At 42.4% G+C, this 24,938-nt stretch overlaps 1 protein-coding gene across 1 annotated transcript; it reads left to right on the forward strand.

The window, feature by feature from the left end:
* The first annotated feature begins 750 nt into the window (after positions 1–750).
* LOC105986918 (cancer/testis antigen 55-like) lies at positions 751–9,255 on the forward strand. The gene is made up of 4 exons (XM_013018057.1): positions 751–960; positions 3,284–3,419; positions 7,830–7,942; positions 9,064–9,255. The coding sequence occupies exons 1-4, from the start codon at positions 751–753 to the stop codon at positions 9,253–9,255; spliced, it is 651 nt and encodes a 216-aa protein (XP_012873511.1).
* Positions 9,256–24,938: the final 15,683 nt, after the last annotated feature.

Raw genomic sequence — 24,938 nt, forward strand, 5'->3', positions numbered from 1 at the left:
CTGGACAGTGTGCTGCCAATGTGCTCAAATAAATGATGCTGCCCTGGAGGACAAGCCTGTAAACTGTGTCTTGCTGAGTCTATAAACAGGAGAACCTGTGATCAAAGCATGACCTCCCATGACCTCATCAGGCCTGGCAATCTCTTCCTATGGCTTCTCTGAATTAAAGGAGAACCTGATATTTGCAACGCACATATATGCACATGTTACTTAATATTTATAACCAGCATAAGAGGCAGACAATATAGTTTGAGTTTTTCTTTTTGCATTGTTTTTCCTTTCTCTTTATGGTGCTGAAGTAGAAACCAGAGCATTGTGCTTGGTAGGCAAACAGTGTACCATGGAACTCTATCCTCAGTAAGGACAGTGTTGGCAATATCCTGATTATATAGATGGGTACCAGTTGCAAATGTTAACAAAAATGCTTATTCTACAGAAGATGAGGGGAGGAGCTGCAGTTCAAGGGCAAGCAGTTGGGTCCCAAACTCTGCTCTTAGCTTCTGCACTCAAATGCTTTTGGTCTGAAGCCACTGTGCTTAACTCAGGGCCTAGGCACTGTCCCTGAGCTTATTTTGCTCAAGGCTAGCACTCTACCACTTGAGCCACAGTGCCACTTCTGGCCTTTTCTGTTTATGTGGTACTGAAGAATTCATCCCAGGGCTTCATGCATGCTAGGCAAACACTCTACCACTAAGCCACATTCCCAGCTCTCTGGTAGGGCTTATTAGTAGTGCATGCATGCATTAACTCATGTTCCTATGTGTTTACATTGCAGAGACCATCAAGGTAAAAGCTGTGAAAGGAGTTGTGACAAGAGTCTTTAATGACCATGGCTGGATTGATGAGTCCATTTTCTTCAGTAAGGAAGATGTGACTGGCAATGTCCCTTTGCACATTGGACAAAAAGTTTTTGCCTTAGTGGAGGAAGATGAAACAGGCCGTGGATGGAAAACAATCAAAGTAAGATTTCTGTGAGGTCGAGATGATCTGTGGTTTTGTGAAGTCAGCATTGATGCTATTTCTCCAGCCTCTCTGAAGAGACCTGAGGGAATGGAGGGAGAATGGGATTTCATTCTCAACTAACATGAATGCAGGAGACATCTGCTTTCATTTTACTGGTGCTGTCTATTTAGCAAAAGTGTCAATTATATATCTTATCTGTTCTTCTTATTTAAAACATGATTAGTAATAAATCAGTGTATATATTTTCCTGTAATTTCCTTATTTTCCCCTCACATGTAATGGATCTTTGTATTTGTAGAAATGTGATTGACAGGCCATCAGCCCAGCTTTTTGCTGGTTAATTGGAGACAGAGTCTGAGGACTTTTCTTCCCAGGCTGGCTTTGAACCAAGGTCCTCTGGAGCTTGGCCTCCTGATATCAGGCATGAGCCTCTTGTGTCCAGCTTTACTATTGTCACAGTACTGACACTGTAAGCAGCCGGATGGGACAGTTTGTATACTATCAATCTCTGAAAATTTTGACCATCTAAGGAATAATTTTTACTTGTATTTCCTTATCAGTTTGGGGAAAATAGAGCAACTTCTCAGAATTACTTGCCGCGGATATTAGAAGTATTTGCATGTTAGGTAAATTGGAGTTTCAGGACCTTTATGGTGGGCTTATCTCCCAAGTTTACCCTTAAACATTGACTTTTAGCGGCAGTCACAATTTACCCCTCACATATTTATCACAGATTAGTCCTGTGAAAGTTGTTTACATTTGAATAGTCTATCTGGCATTGGTTTAAGTGTAGCAAGGGAGAGAAGGATGCAGACTTTTGTGAATGACTTTCTGCCCCCATGTATATGCTGAATGTAAGGATTCACCTTTCCTTTACCAAGTTCAAATGCCCCTCATGCCATTGAACACAACCTCATGGGGAAAATCTAACATACCCACTTAATTATCCTTAGTTATGACCAAGTGGTTTGCATTTCTGAAACATTATAGCATATTTTATCATTTGCTAGCTTGGTTTTCCTGCTATAATTTTTATTTATGTTTTGGAGAGAGAGAGAGAGAAAAAGAGAGAGAGGGAGGGAGGGAGAGGGAGAGGGAGAGGGAGAGAGAGTGGTGGCTCTGGAGCTTGACCTCAGGGCTTGAGTGATGTCCTTGAGGTCTTTTGCTGAAGACTCATGTTCTACTACTTGAGCCACAGCTCCACTTCTGGCTTTTTGATGGCTAATTGGGGATAGTCTCAAGGACTTATCCTGCTTGTACTGGCTTTGAACCAGGATCCTCAGATTTCATTCTCTTAGTAGCTAGGATTACAGGCATAAGTCATCAGAACCCACGTATTTTGGGTTTTCTTTTGTGTGTTGGTCCTAGGGCTTGAACTCAGGGCCTAGAGACTCTCCTTGAAATTTTTTGCTCAAGTCTAGCATTCTACCACTTAAGCCGTAGTTCCCCTTCCAGATTTTTTTTCAGTGGTTAATTGGAGGTAAGAGTCTCATGGAGGGCTGGGAAGGTGGCTTAGTGGTAGAGCACTTGCCTTGCATGCATGAAGCCTTGGGTTCGATTCCTCAGCACCACATAAGCAGAAAAAATAAGCCAGAAGTGGCACTGTGGCTCAAGTGGTAGAGCACTAGCCTTGAGGTGAAGAGCTGAGGGACAGTGCCCAGGCCCAGAGTTCAGGCCCACGACTGGACCCCCTCCCCCCCCCCACAAATCTCATGGACTTTCCTGCTAAGGCTGACTTTGAACTGTAACACTCAGATCTAAGCATCCTGAGTAGCTAGGATTACAAGTGTGAGCTACCAGTGCCCAGCAGTTTGGTCGTTTGTTTGTTTGTTTTGTTTTGGTGTCCTTCCTGGATCTTGAACTCAGGGCTTGGGCACTGTCCCTGAGCTTTGTTCTCAAGGTTAGCACTCTATCACTTGATCCACAGTTCCACTTCCAGTTTTTAGTTTTTGATGCTTGATTGGAAATAGGAGTCTCAGGATATTTCCTTCCCAGGCTGGCTTTGAACCATGATCCTTAGATCTCAGCTTGCTAAGTACTTGAGATTATAAGCCTGAACCACCAATGCCTGGCTAGTTTGGGGGATTTTTGTAGCTATTCCTGTAAGTTTAGTTTTCTGTGTCATTTGAGAAATCATTTTGTTGTCTTCCCTTACAACCATTACAAGAATCATGCCTGTATAACTATTGGAATTTTTAAATATTGAGAAATATACTCTCCAATGTTTATATTTGTTTAAACTATTTTTTCATCCTCAACGATCTCAGCTTATTTTTATAACCTGTGTCATGTTTGAAGCAAGTCTTTCTCTAACTCATAGGTGGATGCTGTCTGTGAAGATTATTGTGATGGACCATCAGCATCCAATCTTACCTTTGGGTCTGTTACTTCTGGAGTGGGTGTTGATAAGTATATTAAGCACACAACTTGTTTCTCTCTGGATGTTGTTTGTAAAGGTAAGTTTACATTTTGTGAAATTTGAAATTAGGTCTTATGTAACTTCTAAATATTATCAGTTAGATTTGGAGGTAGTTAGGGGCATCTTCTCCAGGGTGTATACTTATTTGATGAGATGATTTTAATACTTGAACTAAGTTTCTGATATATTTGGTTTTCATCAAGCACCCTTGAATGTTTGGATATGGACATTTTGGAGTATGACAATTAGGAACAAATACATAGTATTTTTTTATTTTAATTTTTGGATATACTGGTGTTTGAACATAGGTCCTTCCATTCATTTGGTTTTGCTTGGCTCACACACTACTAGAGGCATGCCTGCAGCCTAGTTCTTTCTCTGGTTATTTTGGAGATGAAATCTCTCAGATTTTTGTGCTGAGGCTGGCCTCAAAATGGCAGTCCCCCAGATTTCAGCCTCCTGAGTAACAGGCATTAACCAGCTACTCACGAGGCTGAGATCTGAGGATCATGGTTCAAAGCCAGCCTGGGCAGAAAAATCTCTGTGAGACTTACCTCCAACTAAGCACTCGAAAACTGAAGTGGCACCGTGACTCAGTGGTAGGGCACTAACCTTGAGCACAAAGAGGTTCAGGGACAGTGCCCAGGCCCTAAGTTCAAGCTCCACAACTGACAAAAAAAAACACAAAGCAAACAAAAAAAATAACTCATGGTATCGTTTGTTATACTGGCATTTATTTCAGGAAGTTACTATTATTTGTGAAACTTTTGTATCAGATTTCTAATGTAACTAACAATATTACAAGTTTGCCAGGATAATATTTATACTGAAAATGCTTTAATATATAGTTTGAAGATACCCTTGTTTCAATGTGTCTGTGCTTGTGTATCTGTTGTTGAACTGTTTTTGCTAATAGTAGATATAATGTTTCATTTTTCCTTCCTAAAGAATTAGTTTGTTGCTGGGTGCTGGTGGCTCATGCCTATAATCTTAGATACTCAGGAGGGTGAGATCTGAGCCAGCCCAGGAAAGAACACCTGTGAAACTCTTCTTTCCAAGTAACCACCAGAAAACCAGAAGTGGAGGTGTGGCTCAAAATGGTAGAGCACTACCCTTGAGCAAAAGAGCTCAGGAACAGTGCCTAGGCTCTGAGATCAAGCCCCATGATCTACTAAAAAGGAAAGAATTTACTAATATAAAAATGGCATTTGAGTTTGGTTCAGTGTGATAGAGGTCTGACCATGAGGGGTGGAGAGATTGAAGAATTTTGCCTGTGGGGTACTTACCATTTTTCTTTGGTGATGGGCATGGGAATGCCTTAGCATGACATGATGCGAATGATGTTACTAAGCAGAGCAGGGAGAACACTGTTATACACTGAGGAAGGTTGCTTAGGCTAGGAACTGCTTCATCTGGACTCCATGCTCCTGCCATCCCCGGCTAGGCTGGATTTGGAAAGTTAAATTGGAAGCAAGAATAAAATGTACCTGCTTATGTCTAATCAACTACCATCTACCTTGGATACAAAATAGGACATTTTTCAGTCACACAATTGTATTTCCAGTTATACTGTTCTTAGATGTGAAAGTCAGAAGTTGATTTTAGTTGGTATCCCAGACAGACCCCAAAGATAATTATCTGATCATAGCTAGAATTTTATGATCTGTTTGCTCTTAAATTCTCAATTCTGTGAGGAAAGATCCACGTGAGTGCTAAGGTCCAGTGGCAGTTTCTTGGTATCTTGTTACCATGCCAACAGGAAGTGACCAGCAATGGTAGCCTTGCTAGAAACATTGTCAAGATGAACAGTGCTGAACATGTCAATAATACCAAAGATATGACTGAGTTATACATTTATACATATTTACCACTATCCCTTCTTCTAAAGTATTGTTTTCGTAACACTTTCATCCTAATGTGGTGGTTAAAGACAGCAAGAATGATTCCCTATCCAATGAAAAAAATCTGTTCTTCAAAGGTAGCAAGGTACTGTGATTGTAAAATTGGGGTTGGTGTAGGGTTTACTATAGAGAACAGATCAGGGAACACTGCTCTGAAGCGGTGACAGTTGAGCTGAGATGTGAAGGGTAAGAAAAGCCAGCCAGAGAAAATATTCCAAGCTAGGGAAAAGGTGAGGCAAACTATGAAGAAACTATTGACATGTTCTAGTAACTATAGGACAAAGTGACTGCAGTTTGGTGAGCCAGTACTAATTATTAGACTCTAGCTACACAGGGTGCCAGTGGCTCATGCCTGTAATGATAGCTATTCAGGAGGTTGAGATTTGAAGATTGTGGTTTGAAGTTAGTTTGGAAATGAAATCACCAGATAAAAAAGCTGGTAGTAGAACTGTGGCTTAAGTGATATAGTGCAGGCCTTGAGCTTAAATAGCTAAGGGATAGCACCAAGACCCTGCTTTCAAGCCCCTCTTTGACTGGAACACACAGAGAAAAGACCCTTGCCACAGTGAGCTGTCTCTACAGACCATCACTCAGTTTCTACCACTTGAGTCACAGTGCCACTTCTGGTTTTTTGGTGGTTAAGTGGAGATAAGAGTGCCAGAGTTCAGGCCCCACGACTGGACAAAAAACAAAACAAACAAACAAAAAAGAGTCTGATGGAAGTGGGGTGCCGGTGGCTCATGCCTGTAATCCTAGCTACTCAGGAGGCTGAGATCTGAAGATCGTGGATCAAAGCCAGCCTGGGCAGTAACTTTCAAGAAACTCATCTCCAATAAACTACTCAGAAAACCAGAAGTGGAGCTCTGGCTCAAGTGGTAGAGCACTAGCCTTGAGCTGAACAGCTCAGGGACAGCACCCAGGCCCAGAGTTCAAGACCCATGACCAACAACAACAAAAAAGAGTCTCATGGACTTTTCTGTCTGGGCTAGCTTTGAACTGTGATCCTCAGATCTCAGCCTCCTGAGTAGCTAGGATTACGGGCATGAGCCCCCAGTGCCCAGCTCCATCATCTAGTTTCATTGCATCATTTTATTTGCAAATTTCAACAAGAATTGAAATTCTCTACAAGTTTCAAAATTGAATTTTACTGGTATACCTGATGATGATGATGATGATGATGATGATGATGATGATGATTTTTTGCCAGTACTGGGGCTTGAACTCAGTGCCTATGTATTGTCCTTGATTTTTTTTTTCTCAAGGCTAGTGATCTACCACTTTAGTCACAGCTCTACTTCTGGGTTTTGGTAGTTAATTGGAGATAACATTCTCATGGATTTTCTTGCCTGGGCTGGCTTTGAACTGTGATCTTCATATCTCAGCCTGCTGAATAGCAAGGATTAAAGACCTGAGCCACTGTCACCCAGCTACCTGTTGACTTTTTAAAATAAACATTTCCAATTGATGGTCTGGAGATGTAGCTAGATGGCATGCTCAGAGCACTGGATTCAATCAGCAAAACAAGAAAAAAAAAGATTCCTAACTGATTTTTACTGATTTTTCTAACTTCAGCCCAATCTTAAAACTCATTAAAAAAAAAAAGAACTGCCCAATTGGATTGGTTCACACAGTAGCCCTTCAGAGAACCAAGCCTGTTGGGAAGCTCATATTCTAGAACAGCATAAAAAGAAAACTAGGGTGTCCCTGTTGGTCTCAGTGTTTTTTTTTAAATTTTTATTTATTTATTTATTTTTTGTGGATCCGGTTGTGGGGCCTGAACTCTGGGCCTGGGCGCTGTCCCTCAGCTCTTCAGCTCAAGGCTAACACTCTACCACTTGAGCCACAGTGCCACTTCCAGCTTTTTTTTTCTGCTTATGTGGTGCTGAGGAATCGAACCCAGGGCATCATGCATGCAAGGCAAGCACTCTACCACTGAGCCACCTTCCAAGCTCTGGTCTCAGTGTTTTTTGCATTCAGTCCCCCATGTTCTGGACTTCTGTTAATTTGTATCTATATATACATATTCATATCTTGGAAATGATTATTAGATGTTCAGTTTACATTGTGAGAATATCACAGCATTTTTGCATGCAGTTATTGATGATGTTTTCAACAAAAGCAATGCCAAGTACATTTTGGTTCTGTCAGTTTCTGATTTTCCAAGAATGCATGTTCACTATGATGCTTTGTTGGCCAACTTTGTATTTGTATTAGCATAGCCAAAACAAATGGTTTTTAGCTCCAGCATCAGATTTCAGCACTGAATTTATAACAGTGTACTCAGTTTCTGGCAAAGATATTTCAGCTCTGCCTAATAATGCAATGCCCACAGAAGGACTGGCTTAAAGCACTTTATCTCACATGAATTTGTGAAATTAGTGGAGGAGAATCAACATCTGAAGTAGGCTAATGGCCTTTAAAGGTTCAAGATGGACATTAGATGTAATAGAAACTGTTTTTAGGAATGACAGAGCAACTTGTGAAATGTGGCCTTACCGCAAGTAATTCATCTATTCTAACTGGATTTCTCTCTTTGGCTGTTTTAGATTTTGAGCCTTACGAGGGTGACCTGCTGGAGGTTGTGTTTTCCTTCCAGGCAGAAATGCAGCGCAGGCAGGCTGTGTCTGTGAAGCCTCTGAGACACAAGCATGTGTATGAGGTATTTCCTGTGCAAAAAAGTACTGGTCCTTTGTCTCTTCTTATCCTTCCTATGGTGATAATTTCTGTTGCTAGGATTCTACCGGATGTGTTGGGACATCTAATATAAAAGGGATATGTCACCAAAAGGAAGCCTATTCTCTCATTAAAAGATTGAAAGCAGGGGCTGGGAAGGTGGCTCAGTGGTAGAGTGCTTGCCTTGCATGCATGAGGCCCTGGGTTCAATTCCTCAGCACCACATAAGCAGAAAAAGCAGGAAGTGGCACTGTAGCTCAAGTGTTAGAACGCTAGCCTTTAGCTGAAGAGCTGAGGGACAGTGCCCGGGCTCAGAGTTCAGGCCCTATGACTGATTAAAAAAATAATAATAATTGAAAAATTGAAAGGAAATACTTGAAGTCTAATGTATATTCTACTTATCATTAAGACCAAAGTTTCATAGTTGATTTGGGAGGTAGTAAATGTTTTATTTTTAGCATATTTTCATTATCTTTAATTTTATAAAGGGGTTACCATTCAACAAATCAATTTTCAGTACAGTGCATTTTGATGTCATCCATTTCATCATTCTCCTCCATCCCTCCCAATCCTATCCCTATTCTCCATTTTCCTAGTTCCATAGGATATGCATTAAATCAGCAAAATGATCAGGCTCAATTAACTGTTGGGAAAGAATGAGAGGGTTTACCTATAACCACTGGATATGGTTTGGACAGTTGAAAGTGAATGTGAGTTGGTAACCTAAATTTTGTTGAAAAGAAAAACTGAAGGAATGAGCTGATAGAATTAGAGAAAAGTGAGAGTTTATACTTACTTTATGAATTCCTTTCTTATTCAATTTCTTTCAAGTTTTCAATCTCGCCTATAGTTAGTAGCCATGGTGGGTAATATATTAGAATAGAGTTTCCCAGCAGAGCCCCAGAGATTCTGCCATAATGGGTGTGAGGTGGGATGTGGGTGAAGGGATATTGTCAAAACGCTCCCAGTATTGCCATTGTGCCTGACAGGCTGGGAATTTGTAATTAGGTAGTGTGCCATAGAGGTTAGAGCAGGAGTCAGGATGTACAGAGCCTGTTGAGTTAGACGATGTTTTCCCACATTAAATCTCATCATCTCTTATCACAGGTCGTCATTACCTGTGTATATGGAAGAGATGGGGTGGTGGACAACAGTATCTTTTACACCTTGGATTCTCTGGAAGTTCCTGCTGGATACCAACCTCAAGTCCATGACCTTGTCAACGTGCTGGTAGTGGAGAGTGCTCACCCTGGCTTCTCTTGGAGAGCAATTTCCATGACCCCAGTGCACATGGGATAGAAACCACACCTTTCATATTCTGTATTCACTTTTTCTTCTAGGGACATGTAGGACTTTGGGTTAATGAAGTCTGAAAGAAATGTAGCTACAATTGTTCTCGGAAACACCCTAGATCATTCCCTTGGGACCCTGAGCCACCTTAAGGGAAGTACATTGTCAATCAGAAATATCTTAAAGTTGCTCTTCATTATAAAAAAGAAAAAAAACCTGCCATTAAGGTAAATCACTTTGTTTCCAGGGTCATAGTGAATTCTGTGCTGGTAGTACCAACTTTGGCCTTTGATCATACACCTGCAGAGGCGAAGCAACTAACTGGAGAGGCATAAGGGCCAAGATAATTTAAAGTGACAGTCTCTCATTAGTTTGAAGTCCCCCTTATGCTGTATGTCCAGGGTTTCTTTATCTACAGCATTTTCCATCACTTAACGCCTACTCAGGTTTTAAATTTAATGTCTATGGCCCTTCTTCCCATGCTATTCAGACTGCAAGTGCTATCAAGATGAGGGTGTGTTTCCAGGGCTGTGTATCTTTTCTTCATTAACCCAGAAGCAAGTTTTTAGTTTGGTCCCTGGATGGTATTAGGGGTAGATTGGATGTTACTAGCTTTAATAAATGAATGGTTTCAGCAGCAGTAGAGCTTCTGTGTGGTTAGTTCATCATCCAGTTCCTAGGAATCAAGTTGCTGAGCATCCCATGAAGACCTCAGTTGATTTTTTTAAACAAAAACATAGCCATGCATGGTGTCCATTAACCTCCGTGGGCACTTTATGGGAGAAGTTCCAGTTTGCCCTGATACAAATCTGCAGATTTGTATCAGGGCAAACCCAGGGCCACTTGCAGGAAGGGGAAGTTACTTGAGCATGGGGAAGGATCTTACCAATGTCCTGCAAGAGGAGTCCATGAATCTCCTTGATCTCCCTTAAGAGATCATTTAAGGGCTGGGAAGGTGGCTCAGTGGTAGAGCGCTTGCCTTGCATGTATGAGGCCCTGGGTTCGATTCCTCAGCACCACATAAGCAAAAAGAAAAAGCCGGAAGTGGCACTGTGGCTCAAGTGGTAGAGCTCTAGCCTTGAGCTGAAGAGCTGAGGGACAGCGCCCAGGCCCAGAGTTCAGGCCCCACGACCAGACCCCCCCCAAAAAATGCATACATCATTTTTATAGTTTGTTTCAATGTCAAGTCTACCTATCTCATAATTATTATATATGCAATTTATTCTCCATTTCTTTAACATTTTATTTTAATTCATCATTTTTTGGTGCTAGTTCTTGGGCTTGAACGAAGGGCCTGGGGCCTGTCCAGAGCTTCCTCCCCTCCCCCCAAGGCTAGCACTCTACTGCTTAAGCCACAGTTCTACTTCTGGCTTTTTTAAATGCTTAATTGGAGATAAGAGCCTCATAGACTTTCCTGCAGGGACTGGCTTTGAACTGTGACCTCAGATCTCAGCCTCTTGAGTAGGATTACAGGTGTGGGCCATTGGACTTGACTTTAACATTTTATTTTTGTCTTTAGTCCAATGATGATATTTGCTTTTGTTTTAGTTCTTTTTTTTTCCTTCTGGAGGAGTAAAGAATGGGTGCAGAAAGGAAGGGAGTGAACAAATGCAATCATGCTATTCAGTATGTGCAAAACGACCTATGTAATTTGTAGGCAGGGATGAAGGGGGAAAGTAAATGAAGGGGTACATTGTCAAACAAATGTACTCATGACCTGACTTATGAAATAGCAGCCCCTCTGTTCAACACCTTAATAACAATAGAATTGTTTTTTAAATAGTATAAAGGAGTTGCCATTCAACAAAATAAAATATGAATATGGCGAATCTTGATTACTATCACCCCTTTCATCATCTCTCCCAACCCCACCCCTCCTCTCATTTAAAAAAAATTGAAGCATATACATTGAATTCCATGACTGCATTTCCCCCTTCCTGTCTTCATTCATCTCCCTCCTCTCCATTGCTCCTTAAATCCCACCCTACACTTTTGAGTACCTATTTCCTGTTGTATATTTTGTTGTACTGTAAGACTTTCTAAGGAGTTACATTGTTTGAGTTCTCCCTCTGAATTTATCTTATTTCAGTTAATACACTTTTGTGTATTTGGATACCACCCTGGAGTGTATATGATATACTTACAGATTAATTCTATCTTCTACATATGAGGTAAAATATACATTCTTTGTCTTTCTGGGCCTGACTTACTTTACTTAACATGATTTTTCCCAGGTCCTTCATTTCTTTGCAAATGATGCAGTATCATTCTTTCTAGTGTATGTATAAAAATTCCATTGTGTGTACCACATTTTCTTGATCCATTCATCCATTAAGGGGCATCTGGTCTGAGTCCATATTTTGGCTATGGTGAATAGTATTTCAATGAACATGGTTGTGCTGGTGGCCTTACGAGATCCTAGTTTGTCATCTGTTGGATAAATGCCCAGGAGTGGAATTGCTGGATCATAAGGTAGTTCTTTGTTTAGTTTTTTTTTTTTTTAATTTTGGTCAGTTGTGAGGCCTGAACTCTGGGCCTGGGCGCTGTCCCTCAGCTCTTCAACTAAAGGCAAGCGCTCTACCAGTTGAGCCACAGTGTCACTTCCTGCTTTTTCTGCTTATGTGGTACTGAGAAATCCAACCCAGGGCTTCATGCATGCAAGGCAAGCACTCTACCACTGAGCCACCTTCCCAGCCCTATGTTTAGTTTTTGAGGAATCTCCACACTGCTTGCCAGAGTGCTAGTACTTGTTTACTTTCCCACCAACAGTGTTTTAGGGTTCCTCTTTTGACCACATTCATGCCAGCATCTGTTGTATTCTTGTATTCTTGATAATGACCATTCTAACTGGGGTGAGGTGAAATCTCAATGTTGTTTTGATTTGCATTTCCTTTATGGCCAGAGATGTTGAACATTTCTTCATGTGTCTATTGGTCATTCTACTTCTTCTTTTGAGAAGTCTGTGTTTAGCTCTTCTAGCCATTTATTAATTGCATGGTTGATTCTTTGAAGATTTAGTTTCTTCTCTTCTCCTTCCTTCCCTCCTCTCCCTCCCTCCCTTCTTCCTTCCTTCCTTCCTTCCTTTTCTTCCTTCCCTTTCTTTCCTTCCTTCCTTCTTTCCTTTCTTCCTTCCTTCCTTCCTTTCTCTCTTTCTTTCTTTCTTTTTTTTTTTTTGGGTCCGGTCGTGGGGCCTGAGCTCTTCAGCTCAAGGCTAGTGCTCTACCACTTGAGCCACAGTGCCACTTCCGGCTTTTTTCTTTTTGCTTATGTGGTGCTGAGGAATTGAACCTAGGGTCTCATGCATGCAAGGCATGTGCTCTACCACTGAGCTACCTTCCCAGCCTCCTTCTTTCTTTCTTTCTTTCTTTCTTTCTCTCTCTCTCTTTCTTTCTTTCTGTCTTTCTTTCTTGTGTGGGTCTTGGGGCTTGAACTCTGAGCTTAGGTGCTGTTTGTGAGCTTTTTACTCAAGGCTAGTATATTCTACCACTTGTGCCACAGCTCCGCTTCTGGCTTTTTTATACTTAATTGGAGATAAGAGCCTCATGGAGCTGAGTGCCAATGGCTCATGCCTGTAATCCTAGCTACTCAGGAAGCTGAGATCTGAGGATCATGGTTCAAAGCCAGCCCAGGTAAGGAAATTCCATTAGACTCTTATCTCCAATTAACCACCAGAAAACTGGAAGTGGTTCTGTGGCTCAAGGGGCACTTCCAACAACAACAACAACAACACAAAAGAGTCTCACACACTTTCTTACCTGGGCCGGCTTTGGACTGTGATCCTCAGATCTCAGCCTCCTGAGCTAGGATTACAGGCATGAGCTATCAGTGTCCACTTGAGAATTTAGTTTCTTAAGCTCTCTGTCTATTCTACATATGAGGCCTCTTTCTGATGGATAGGTGGCAATATTGTTTCCCAGTCTCTAAGTTATTTTTTGGTAACTATGTCCTTTGCATTGCAGAAACTTTTTAGTTTGATGAAATCACAATTGTTTTTTCTTTGATTTGTTGTGCTTGTGGATCTTTACTCAGAACATTTCTGCCTCTGCTGAGGAGTTCTAATGTTTCCTGTATTCCTTCCTGTAATATTTAATTGTTTCAGGACTTACATTGAGGTCTTTGATCCATTTTGAATCAATAATGGTGCAAGGTGAGAGATGGCGATCCAGTTTCAGTGTTTTTGCATGTGGATACCAGTTTTGGCAGCACCATTTGTTGAAGAAGCTCTCTTTCTTCTAGCCTATGTTTTTGGCTCCTTTATCAAATTAGATGGCTGTAGGTCTGTGGATTTATTTCTGGGTCTTCTTTTCCTTGGTCCTCAGGCCTTTTTTTGTGCCAGTACCAAGCCATTTTCAATACTATGGCCCTCCATTTTTTGTAGTTGTCCTGGGTTTTGAAATGTGGGCTTCAAACTTGTTAGATATACCTGTCAGGTACACAGGAGTCATAAATAGGAGATTCAACATTCAGGTATCCTGAACAAATGCATGAGATCCTATCCAAATAATAGCTCATGCAGAAAAGGCTAGGAGGAGTTACCATCTAAATACCTTAATTTTAATGGTGAGAGTATTGAGATCCAAGTAGGGTGTAGGATTTGATCAACTATGAAAAGAACAAATGTTTGAACCTTGTTCCTTGTGTTACAAGTGGCCTCTAGAGGACAGTCTAATTATTAATTTCAGCAGAAAAGTTGAACAATGATTAGATGAATCCAAATGTTGAAGTACAAAGTGGAGTGAAATGACCTGTCTCTCTGCAAGCATGATCTTTCTTAGGAAGCTTGTTGTGGATAAGAATAGATCATAATGTAAACCATATAAACTTTTTTTGGGGGTCCGGTCGTGGGATCTAAACTCTGGGCCTGGGCACTATCCCTCAGCTCTTCAGCTCAAGGCTAGAACTCTACCACTTGACCCACTTCTGGCTTTTTCCGCTTATGTAGTGCTGAGGAATTGAACCCAGGGCCTCATGCATGCAAGGCAAGCACTTTACCACTGAGCCACCTTCCCACCCCCTAATGATAGGTTTCTGTTTTCCAAACATTATACTCTTAGAATGGGAGGCAAATGGAATTTTCTAAACTAGTGCAGCTCTGCCCTCTGGTGGCTCATTTGAGTAATTGTCTGCCTTTAAGGGGAAAAACACTCATTGGGAGAGCACAGCAGGTATCACTGTGGGTTTTATCCCAGGGCAGAACTTCAAGATTGATATGTCCTTTGCTGGTAGAAAAGTGACTATCACTCTTAGAGGAGTTATCTTGTGGAACTGTGATTGGAACTTTGGGCCATATGACTCTGTTCTCAGCAGCCAAAGAGAAAAGCAGTCATTGTAGGCAGAGGAAAACAGGTCCCATCTCTCAGCTGGGCTCTTCATCAAAGCCTCTACAGTTTGTGGGCTACAGAGGACTACTGGGTATAGTTTAAGAATCTGAATTTTTATTGTATCCATTATGAACTCCAATGTACTTGTTGTTGGTGGTGGTGGTCATGGGGCTTGAACTCAAAGTCTAGTTGCTGTCCCCAAGCTCTTTTGCTCATGGCTAGTGCTGTACCACTTTGAGCCACAGTGCCACTTCCATTTTCTTGTGGTTACTTGGAGGTTAATGGACTTTCTTGCTCAAGTGCTGACTTTGAATGGTGATCCTCAGATCTTAGCCTCCTGAATATCTAGGATTACAGACATGTGCCACCAGTGCCCAGCTTTCCAGTGTTCTTTAAAATAAAAATTGGCTCATGGGTTAGAGTACTGGCCTTGAGTGAAAAAGCCAAGTGAAAATGTGAGGCCCTGAGTTCAAGCCTCAGTACCAGTACTAAAATAAAATATTTTAACACATAAAAATTACTAAATCAGTACTACAAAATATGTGACACTCACATAATAAACTATTGTACACTCTAGGGTTAAAAAAGAAAATAATAGGGCTGGGAATGTGGCTTAGTGGTAGAGTGCTTGCCTAGCATGCACAAAGCCCTGGGTTCAATTCCTCAGTACTACATAAGCAGAAAAAGCTGGAAGTGGCACTGTGGCTCAAGTGGTAGAACTTTAGTCTTGAGCACAAAGAGGCTCAAGATCAGAGCCCAGGCCCTGGGTTCAAGCACCAGGACCGGCAAAAAATGGAAAATAATGGAATTTGATAAACATTATGTAAAAAAAAATTCAATTACTTGTTGAGAAGTTGGTACAGTGTGTTAATAGAAGTCCTTTGTCTTCTGAGCTAGTTCAATGTAGATAGAAGACAAAGTCTCAAGGGTCCTTTGGTGGAAAGGGTAGAAAAAAATAGCCTACAGAATGTGAGAGGCCCAGGCCCCAGGATAGAACACAGAGGGGAAGGCAGGTGCCAGCCATTCCTTGTCTGAGTAAGTTTCACTGAACCAACACTTCAAACAACCGTGAAGATCAAAGAGCTTCTTTTGATTTCCACAGAAATGGGCTGATCACTTCCCTGACCTGTAGGGTTGAATTGTGGACCCAAATTTCATATGTTGATATTCCAGGATGTGGCTCTATTTGGAAGCAGGTGATTTACAGGGGTACTTAAGTTAAAGAGAGAGGGAGACCTGACTGGTGACCAGTGTCCTAAGCAGAGGACATTAGAATCCAACACAAAGATGCTCATCTGTAAAACAAATGAGAGAGGACCCAGGACAGACCATTCTTCTGTCTGATGTATAGGGGGAAGTGCTGACCTCAGGACCTTGTGCACAAAGGCAAGTACCCTGCTACTGAGCAACATCCCAAGTCTTGATCCTGGACTTGTAACCTCCAGAACTGCACAAAAATGAGTTCCATTGTTTAAGTCACCCAGTCTATTGTACTTTATCATGGCAACCATAGCAAATATATGCTTGGATTTTGAAGTAAGGGAATGACCAGGCCGAAGTAAATCGCCTACTTTTCCCAGCTATTCTGGCACCTAACTAGGTGATGGGGGCTGTCCACCCAGCTTCCAAAAATTCAGAAGTGGTACTGTGGCTCAAGTGGTAGAACACTAGACTTGTAGCCTTGAGCAAAAAGATGCTCAGGACAGTGCCTAAGCCCAGAGCCCAGATTTCAGGCTCAGAACCAGCAAAAAAGAAAGGAAGAAAAAGAAAGAAAGAAAGAGAGAAAGGAAGGAAGGAAGGAAGGAAGCAGGAAGGAAGGAAGGAAGGAAGGAAGGAAGGAAGGAGGGAAGGAAGGAAGGAAGGAGGGAAGGAAGGAAGGAAGGAGGGAAGGAAGGAAAAAAAGTCAGAAAGTCAGGAGGTCAGGCCCTTCCCCAGGCCCATAGGTGAAGACAGACTGTAATCTCAAATTCCTTCATGACTCATTTAAAGGAAAGGTCCGAAATTTGTACTTGAGTCTGAGTTCTCTTTTTCTTTCTTTTCTTTTTTGTGGAAGTACTAGAGGGTTGAACTCAGGCTAGCATACTACTATTGAGTCACACTCAGCCCTTTTTTACTTTTACTTATTTTTAGACAAGGTCTTCCATTTTTATCCAGTATTGGCCTCAGACCTCAATCAACTTAAGGATTCATTTTAGCTCATGGATTCAGAGATTCACTGGGTTATGTCGAAGAGATTCCCATGGTAACGCTGAGAAGCTCACATCATGGTGGCCAGGAAACAAACAAAAAAGTAAATACAAGAAGGGACTAAGATAAGATACAACCCTGAAGACATCACTCCAGTAGCTCCCTCCCTCCACCATGGTCCTGCCTCTGACTTTGCCTACCTTTCAGTAATGCCATATTATGACTCCATTCAACAGGGCAAAGCCCTCAGGATCTGATCACTTCTTTTTCTTTTCTTTTCTTTGCCAGTCATGGGGCTTGAACACTGGGCTTGGGCACTGTCCCTCAGCTCTTCAGCTCAAGGCTAGCACTCTACCGCTTGAGCCACAGCACCACTTCCGGCTTTTTTTGTTTATGTGCTGCTGAGGAATCGAACCCAGGGCCTCATGCACGTGAAGCAAGCACTCTACCACTAAGCCACCTTCCCAGCCCCTGATTACTTCTTAAAAGCTTATTTGGTGCCAATCAAACTCTCAATATGTAAGACTGGGGGGGGAGCATTTCATATTGAAACCCTAACAAATTACAAATCAATCTTGTCAAAACATGTAAGACCTCACCCTGAAAAACTACAAAACATTACTGAAATTAAAGAAGTGGGTTTTTTTTTGTTTTTTTTTTTGTCGATCGTGGGGCTTGAACTCTGGGCCTGGGCGCTGTCCCTCAGCTCTTCAGCTCAAGGCTAGCGCTCTACCACTTGAGCCACAGCACCACTTCCGGTTTTCTGGTGGTTTATTGGAGTTAAGAGTCTCATGGACTTTCCTGCCTGGGCTGGCTTTGAACCGTCATCCTCAGATCTCAGCCTCCTGAGTAGCTAGGATTACAGGCGTGAGCCACCGGTGTCCGGCTTGGCATCCACTTTCTTTTTTCTTTTGGTTGGTCGTGGGGCTTGAACTCTGGGCCTGGGCGCTGTCCCTCAGCTCTTCAGCTCAAGGCAAGCGCTCTACCACTTGAGCTACAGTGCCACTTCCGTTTTCCTGGTGGTTTATTGGAGATAGGAGTCTCACCGTCTTTCCTGCCTGGGCTGGCTTTGAACCGCGATCCTCAGATCTCAGCCTCCTGAGTAGCTAGGATTACAGGCGTGAGCCACCAGCGCCCAGCTGTAGTTTTTTTTTTTAACCTTGACATGTGGAACCTTGCTGACACTGAATTGCCTATCTTAAGGCTAGCCTATTTTCAGAGATAGTAAAGGACTCACCTATAGGGATACCTTTCAACATCCCCAAAGTCACCAAGCAGCTCTTTTACTGGACTCTCACAGTCCAGCTGTCCTTATCACCTAAGGCCAAGAATTAAAACAACTGAGATGAGTATCTATATCTCAGAACCCACTGAAACAGCTTTGCCTAGTCTTTCTTCTGGCAATTGTCACAAAGGCTTTCGTCTACCACCTCATTCCTTCCCTAACTAACCCACTCCTTCCTTCTCAATGTGCTTCTCTGCCCTTTTCAAGGCATGTCCTGTCCTCTCATCTTAGGAATTGGGAGCAACAAGCTATGTTTATTTCCCCCTAATGTCTTGTCTCATAATCTGTTGGTTTTACTGTACCCAACTAATAATAAAGCTTGTATTACAATAAGACCTAAATGTGTGACACATTGAAAGACTCAATATTATGAAAAAGTCAACTCTCTCAAAAGAGATCTATAGAAGTAATATAATTGCAGTGAAATTCTCAGTGCTTTGTATGTATGTGTGAAAATCAACATGCTCTCTCTAAAATCTAGGTGAAAAGGCCAAGGGCTGATAATAGGCAATCTTATCTTGGATGACACTTAAGCTAGGTAGCATGACCTGTTACAAAGTACACGTCTGCAATAAACCCCATGCAATATTTACATGAGGATGTGAATTAGCCAATAGACCGCAGAAATTCCAGAGCAAAATATGGCTAATGGCATTATAGTTCAGGGAGGAAAGGGTCACATTTTCAACAAACAATACTGGGTCAATTAGATACACAAATAGGAAAAATAACCTGTGACCTCATCTTACTTGATGAATTTCTGATCTGAATGTCACAGATAAAACAGAACTTTAAGATTACTGTAGTCATAGTCAGGTGATGTGGACAAAGATTTTTTTTTAAACAGGATCCAAAATGTTCACACTTAAAGGAAAAAAAAAGAATATAAAATAGATGATAGTGAGATCATAAATATATGTTACTTAAAAAAATACCGTCAAGCCAGCTGTGGTGGTACATGCTTATAATTCCAGCATTCTTAAGGTAGGAGGATCACAAGTTCAAGGCAAGCCTAGGATACAGATTAAAGCACTGTCCCAAAAAAGCCAGAAAGAAAAAAACAGAGGAATTAAAAGCAATTTACACAGTAGAGTGCTTGCATTGCAAATTCCAAGACCTAGGTCCTAGGCTTAATTGCAAAAAAGAAAGACAATTCATAAAATAAAAGAACATGCATATATGTATGTGTATATATGTATACACACCTATGTATGTGTGTATGATGTACATATGTATGTATGTATCTCTCTCTCTCTCTCTCTCTCTCTACTTGTACTGGTTTTAGGACTTGAACTCAGGGCCTAGGTGCTGTCTCTGAGGTTTTTTGCTCAAGGGTAGTGCTCTACCTCTTGAGCTACAGCTCCACTTTTGGATTGTGGGTGATTAATTAGAGATAAGACTCTCATGGGCATTCCTGTTGGGGCTGACTTTGAATCACAATCTTCAGATCTCAGCCTCCTAAGTAGCTAGAATCACAGGCGTGAGCCACAGGTGTCCAGCAAGTTTTTCTTTTTTGGTGCTCAAGATGGAACCCAGGGCCTGGAACAGGGTAAGAAGCATGCACATGTCTACTGAGCTACGCTCAGCCCCTTGGTAACACAATTTGGAATAGCCACAAACTATAAACTCACCTAAATGCCCATGAAAGGTGAAGTGAATATATTAAGATATAAATATATGTAATCACATAATGGAATACTAAATATCAGAAGCTAAGTGGTCTACAACTACACACATCGCTATGGGTCAGTCTAGTAAACAACACTGACCCAAAGGTGAAAAACAACCAAAGATTTCAGGGCAGGGAATATAGCTTAGTGGTTGAATACTTGCTTAACATGCAGGAAAAGCAGACACACACACACACACACACACACACACACACACACACACACACACACACTTCAGCTATTAGAACTTTGGCTACAGTAAATATTTTCATTTGTCTGATTCTGTGCTCATACTTTCGGCTAAATTTCTAGAAATAAACATGGTTGCTGGTTATCAAGTGATAATTATTTTATAAGGTAATGATACTTGATAGGCAAATGGGCAACTAATTATTGAACATATGAACTGGAACATATGAATTTGAGTACGAAGTGGGGAGAGGAGGGAGACACAGTCCATCCATATCATGTAGATTAACTTTTCTTCCAAACAGCAGGAAATGGAGGGATATTTGGTGCTGAACATGAGAAGGCCCAGGTGAGACAGAAGGAGGGTTCCAGATTATTCCCTGCAGGTTGACACCACTGTGAACACATGGGAGAGAAGGAAAGGGGTGAGCCCCTGAGGAACAGAAACCTATTCACTACCTCAAGATCATATGGTCTCTTTTTTTTTGCCAGTCCTGGGTCTTGAACTCTGGGCCTGGGCACTGTCCCTGAGCTTCTTTTGCTCAAGGCTAGCACTCTACCACTTGAGTCACAGTGCCACTTCTGGCTTTTTCTGTTTATGGGATCCTGAAGAATGGAACCCTGGGCTATAGTGAGACAAAAGGCAAAGGGGGAACTAATGCAACAAGACAATATGTTGGAAATAAACTGTACAACTTTGGGGGGGTGTTGGGGGAGGTTAAGGGGGAGAAAAATGAGGGAGGGGGTAATAATGTTCAACAAGAAATGTACTCATCATATGTATGTAACTGTAACCCCTCTGTACATCACCTTGACAATAAATTTTTTAAAGGGTCACATGTTTTTTTTTTTCAGGTAAGGTGTAGTTTATTCAGTAGACCTGCTGGGACCAGGCAAGGTTGGCACTCCACGTGGCTGGCAAGAGAGGAAAGAGAGAAAAGAGCTAGAAAAGAGCAGAGAGAGCAAGAAAAGAACAGAGAGAGAGCTAGAAACGAACAGAGAGAGCGCCTGGGCCTGCACTAGGCTTTATCTAGGGTATGGGGGGGGAAGGTGTGGCCACATCAAATTCAGATGTGACCTCAGCGGATGCAGATGGGGTCACGTGGTTTTTATGTTCCAACCTGATGGGGGAAAATAATCAATTGTTTTGTCCTGCCCGTGTAATAGTTAAAGGGAGGGAAAATCAGAATTAGAATGTACAAAAACAGAATAGCTGTTGCTCCCTGGTGGCTCATTCAATAATTGGCTTGGGATGTGTTGTCTTCCATTCAGGCTACATGGCAGATAGAAACCATGATAATCTAAATCCCCAGGGCCAAAAAAGCTTACTGTATCTCTGACTACAGGGTTGTGAAATTTGAAATGTTTCCATTCATCACATGACATTATGCTATCAGCTGCCTTAATACAGAGAAACTGAGAACAGGCAAAGGAAAACAGATCCCATGCTCAGCTGGGCCCTACAGCAAGGCCTGTTGTAGCCCATGGGCTACAGAAAGCCAGCAGTAGGGGGCAGAGGGTGGGGACCCAGGAAGGAGATCCCTTGACGTGAGAGACAGAGGCAAAACAATTTTACTGGCTATAGCAGTGGGCATGAAGATGAGTGAGAAAGGATCGTCCCACCCACTACTAGGTTGGGCACAAAGGGGAGGAGCTCACTTATGGGACAACAGCCATTGAATCAAGCCATACAATACAGCCAAGGTTTCTCACAGATCTTTAGTGCTTCCTCATCAGATCAAGTACCATCCACCTCCCCCTATCACAAATTCTTCCAGGCCCAATGTTTCCTCTAGAGGATGCTGAAAGTCCATAGAACTTTCCATCTAGAGTGTCTCCCTGGCTTATTTTTTTCTCATTGACTTCAGTGTAACAGCACTGCGTCTGTCATTGAGACTGAAGGGAGATTAAGATGAAGCACGAAGAAAGTCAAGTTGACCAAGGAGAGAAAAGAAAGTAGAGAAAGGAGAGAATTCATTGATCTAGGAACACTACCTCATGACTCAGTTTAATGGCCTAGTTATGACCCAAGCTGCTAGATGGCTACTTAAAGCTAGGGAATGGGAGAGAGGAAGATGAACAATGGCCCATAATAAATGACAGACCTGTTTAGATATTGGGGAAGAAATTTCCCAATGTCCAAAATGTAGAAATAGTGTTGTGAAGTGAGGCCTGATAAAACTTGGCCATGTTCTCAGAACCCATTCCGCCCACCAGGAATGCATTCATGAGCAGGCCCAGTAGCTTTCCTCACTTCACAAGGACCCAGTGCTTGCTGCTACTACTGGTAAGGCCCAGCTCTGGGTTCCTCCCCCAGCACTGCAAAACATAACTGCCTTCTCCAGAGCAGGATCACCAGTAGAAGATATGCTGTGGAACTAGGTCCTTGAATATCAAGGGGAGGTGCTAAAGTGCATTACACAGAAGCCACATGATTATATTTAATGGATGCAGGCAAAATGAAGGAATCAACACAATTGGCCTTGTTATAGGCTGAATTCTGTCTTTGTGTCAAATTTACATGGTGAGTCAAGCATGGGGGTTCCTGCCTGTAAGCCTAACTACTCAGGAGGCTGAAATCTGAGGATCATGGTTCAGGAGGGAAGTTTCTGACACCTTTATGTCCATTTAACTACTAAAAAGCCATAAGTGGAGCTGTGGCTCAAGCAGTAAAGTGCTAGACATGAGCAAAAGCATTCAGAAACAGTGCTTAAGCTTTGAGTTCAAGCTCCAGGATCAGTCCTCACCTCCCCAAAAAATTACAAGCCCAATGCTTTTTTTCCCCAGTCCTCAGGCTTGAACTCAGGGCCTGGGCACTGTCCCTGAGATTCTTTTTGCTCAAGGCTAGCACTGTATCACTTGAGCCATAGCACCACTTCCAGCTTTTTCTGGCTATGTGGTACTGAGCAATTGAACCCAATGCTTCGTGCATGCTAGGCAAGCACTCTACCACTAAGCCATGTTTCTAGCCCCAATATGCTGAATTCTTGATCCCCAGAATACTGGTACTCAATACCTTTATTTGGATAATTAGTGAAATTCACTGGGCTCTTGGTATGACTGGCCTTAATCCATGCTGACTGATGACCTTATACAAAGAGGTTGGCACTAGGGCAGAGGGAGAGCTGAGATAGAAGAATCGTAAGTGCCAGAATCTATCTATCTATCCATCTGTCTGTCTATCCATTTGTCTATCTATTATCTATCTTATTTGTAATTGTGGGACTGTTTGTTTGCTTTTTGTAGGAGGTGGAGCCTGAACTCTGGGCCTGGGCGCTGTCCCTTGGCTCTTCAGCTCAATGCTAGCACCCTACCACATGAGCCACAGCGCCACTTCCGGCTTTTTCTGTTTATGTGGTGCTGAGGAATTGAACCCAGGGCCTTATGCTTGCAAGGCAAGCACTCTACCACTGAGCCACCTTCCCAGCCCTGTGGGACTGTTTTACAGGATGAGAATGAAAAGAAGAATTGTCAGTGGTTGACAATACTGCCATACATTGTATCTGTGAAGGAAGATGGTGAAATGAAACTCTCTAGTAGCTCATGCCTATAATCCTAGCTACTCAGGAGGCTGAGATCTGAGGATCGAGGTTCAAAGCCAGCCCAAGCAGGAAAGTCCATGACACTCTTATCTCCAATAAACCACTAGAAAACCAGAAGTGGCTCTGTGGCTCAAGTGCCAGCCTTAAGTTGAAAAGCTGAGGGACAACACCCAGGCTGAGTTCAAGCCCCATGACTGACAAAAAATGGGTGGGGGTGTGGGAATGGGGAAAGTAAAATCAAGGCAAAGGGTCGATCTAATTAAAATACTGTACATACACATGTGTAATACTGTCGTGAAATCCCTAGGAGCAATTAATACGCACTAAACAATTGAATGACAGGAAAGTAAAACATGTCTAGACTGGGGAGTAGACACTATTGGGACAGAGAGAGTGAAAGGGGAGGGTGAGGGAGAGTGATGGAGGGTTGAGTCAGATCAAGGCACATCGTCTTCATATATGGACATGTCAAGGTGAAACCTCTTTTACAACTAATTGATGTCAACTAAAAGGTGTGTAGGGAAATAAAATAATTAACATAATTAATTAAAGAAGACAACTGCCTAGGGTGTGATAGTGGATTTGTACACGCCCTAGAAATGTGAAAGCTGAGAACTAGAAGGCTGAAGTGACACTGTAAAATCCTGATTCCAGATCTCAGTTCACAGACCCAGAGCACAGCAATTGAAGGGAAGGCTGGAACCCTTGGGAAGAAGCCTATCATGTCACTGAAAGAAAGTAGAAAAAAATATTCCTCAGTGTTTCTCACAATGTGTAAATGTCCTGGAATGGTCAGTTATGCTGGGGTGAAGTTAAGTAAGCTGGCGTTTATGGAGGCTAGAACTCATCAGCAGGACCCGACACAGAGACGCTGAATGTCGACATAGGACAGTAGGATGTCAGTCAGAAAAAGTCATCAGCAAAAGCTAGACTCTTGTGGCTCAAGCTTGCAATCCTAGCTATCCAAGGAGGCTGGGATCTGAGGATGGTAGAATGAAGCCAGCTAGGGAAGAAAAGTCCATGAGGCTCTTGCCTCCAAGTAAGCAGTAAAAAACCAGAAACAGCCAGTGCTGGTGGCTCACACCTGTAATCCTAGCTACTCAGGAGGCTGAGATCTGAGGATCGAAGTTCAAAGCCAGCCCGGGCAGGAAAGTCCATGAAACTCTTATCTCCAATAAACCACTCAGAAAACCAGAAGTGGTGCTGTGGCTCAAGTTGTAGAGTGCTAGCCTTGAGCTGAAGAGTTGAGGGACAGCACCAGGCCCAGAGTTCAAGCCCCACAACAGACATAAATAAATAAAATAAAATAAAACAGGGCTGGGAAGGTGGCTCAGGGGTAGAGCACTTGCCTTGCATGCATGAGGCCCTGGGTTCGATTCCTCAGCACCACATGAGCAAAAAGAAAAAAGCTGGAAGTGGCACTGTGGCTCAAGTGGTAGAGCGCTAGCCTTGAGCTGAAGAGCTGAGGGACAGCACCCAGGCCCAGAGTTCAGGCCCC

The sequence above is a fragment of the Dipodomys ordii genome, unplaced genomic scaffold (genome assembly GCF_000151885.1).
Source record: "Dipodomys ordii isolate 6190 unplaced genomic scaffold, Dord_2.0 Scaffold38, whole genome shotgun sequence".
NCBI classification, from domain to species: domain Eukaryota; kingdom Metazoa; phylum Chordata; class Mammalia; order Rodentia; family Heteromyidae; genus Dipodomys; species Dipodomys ordii.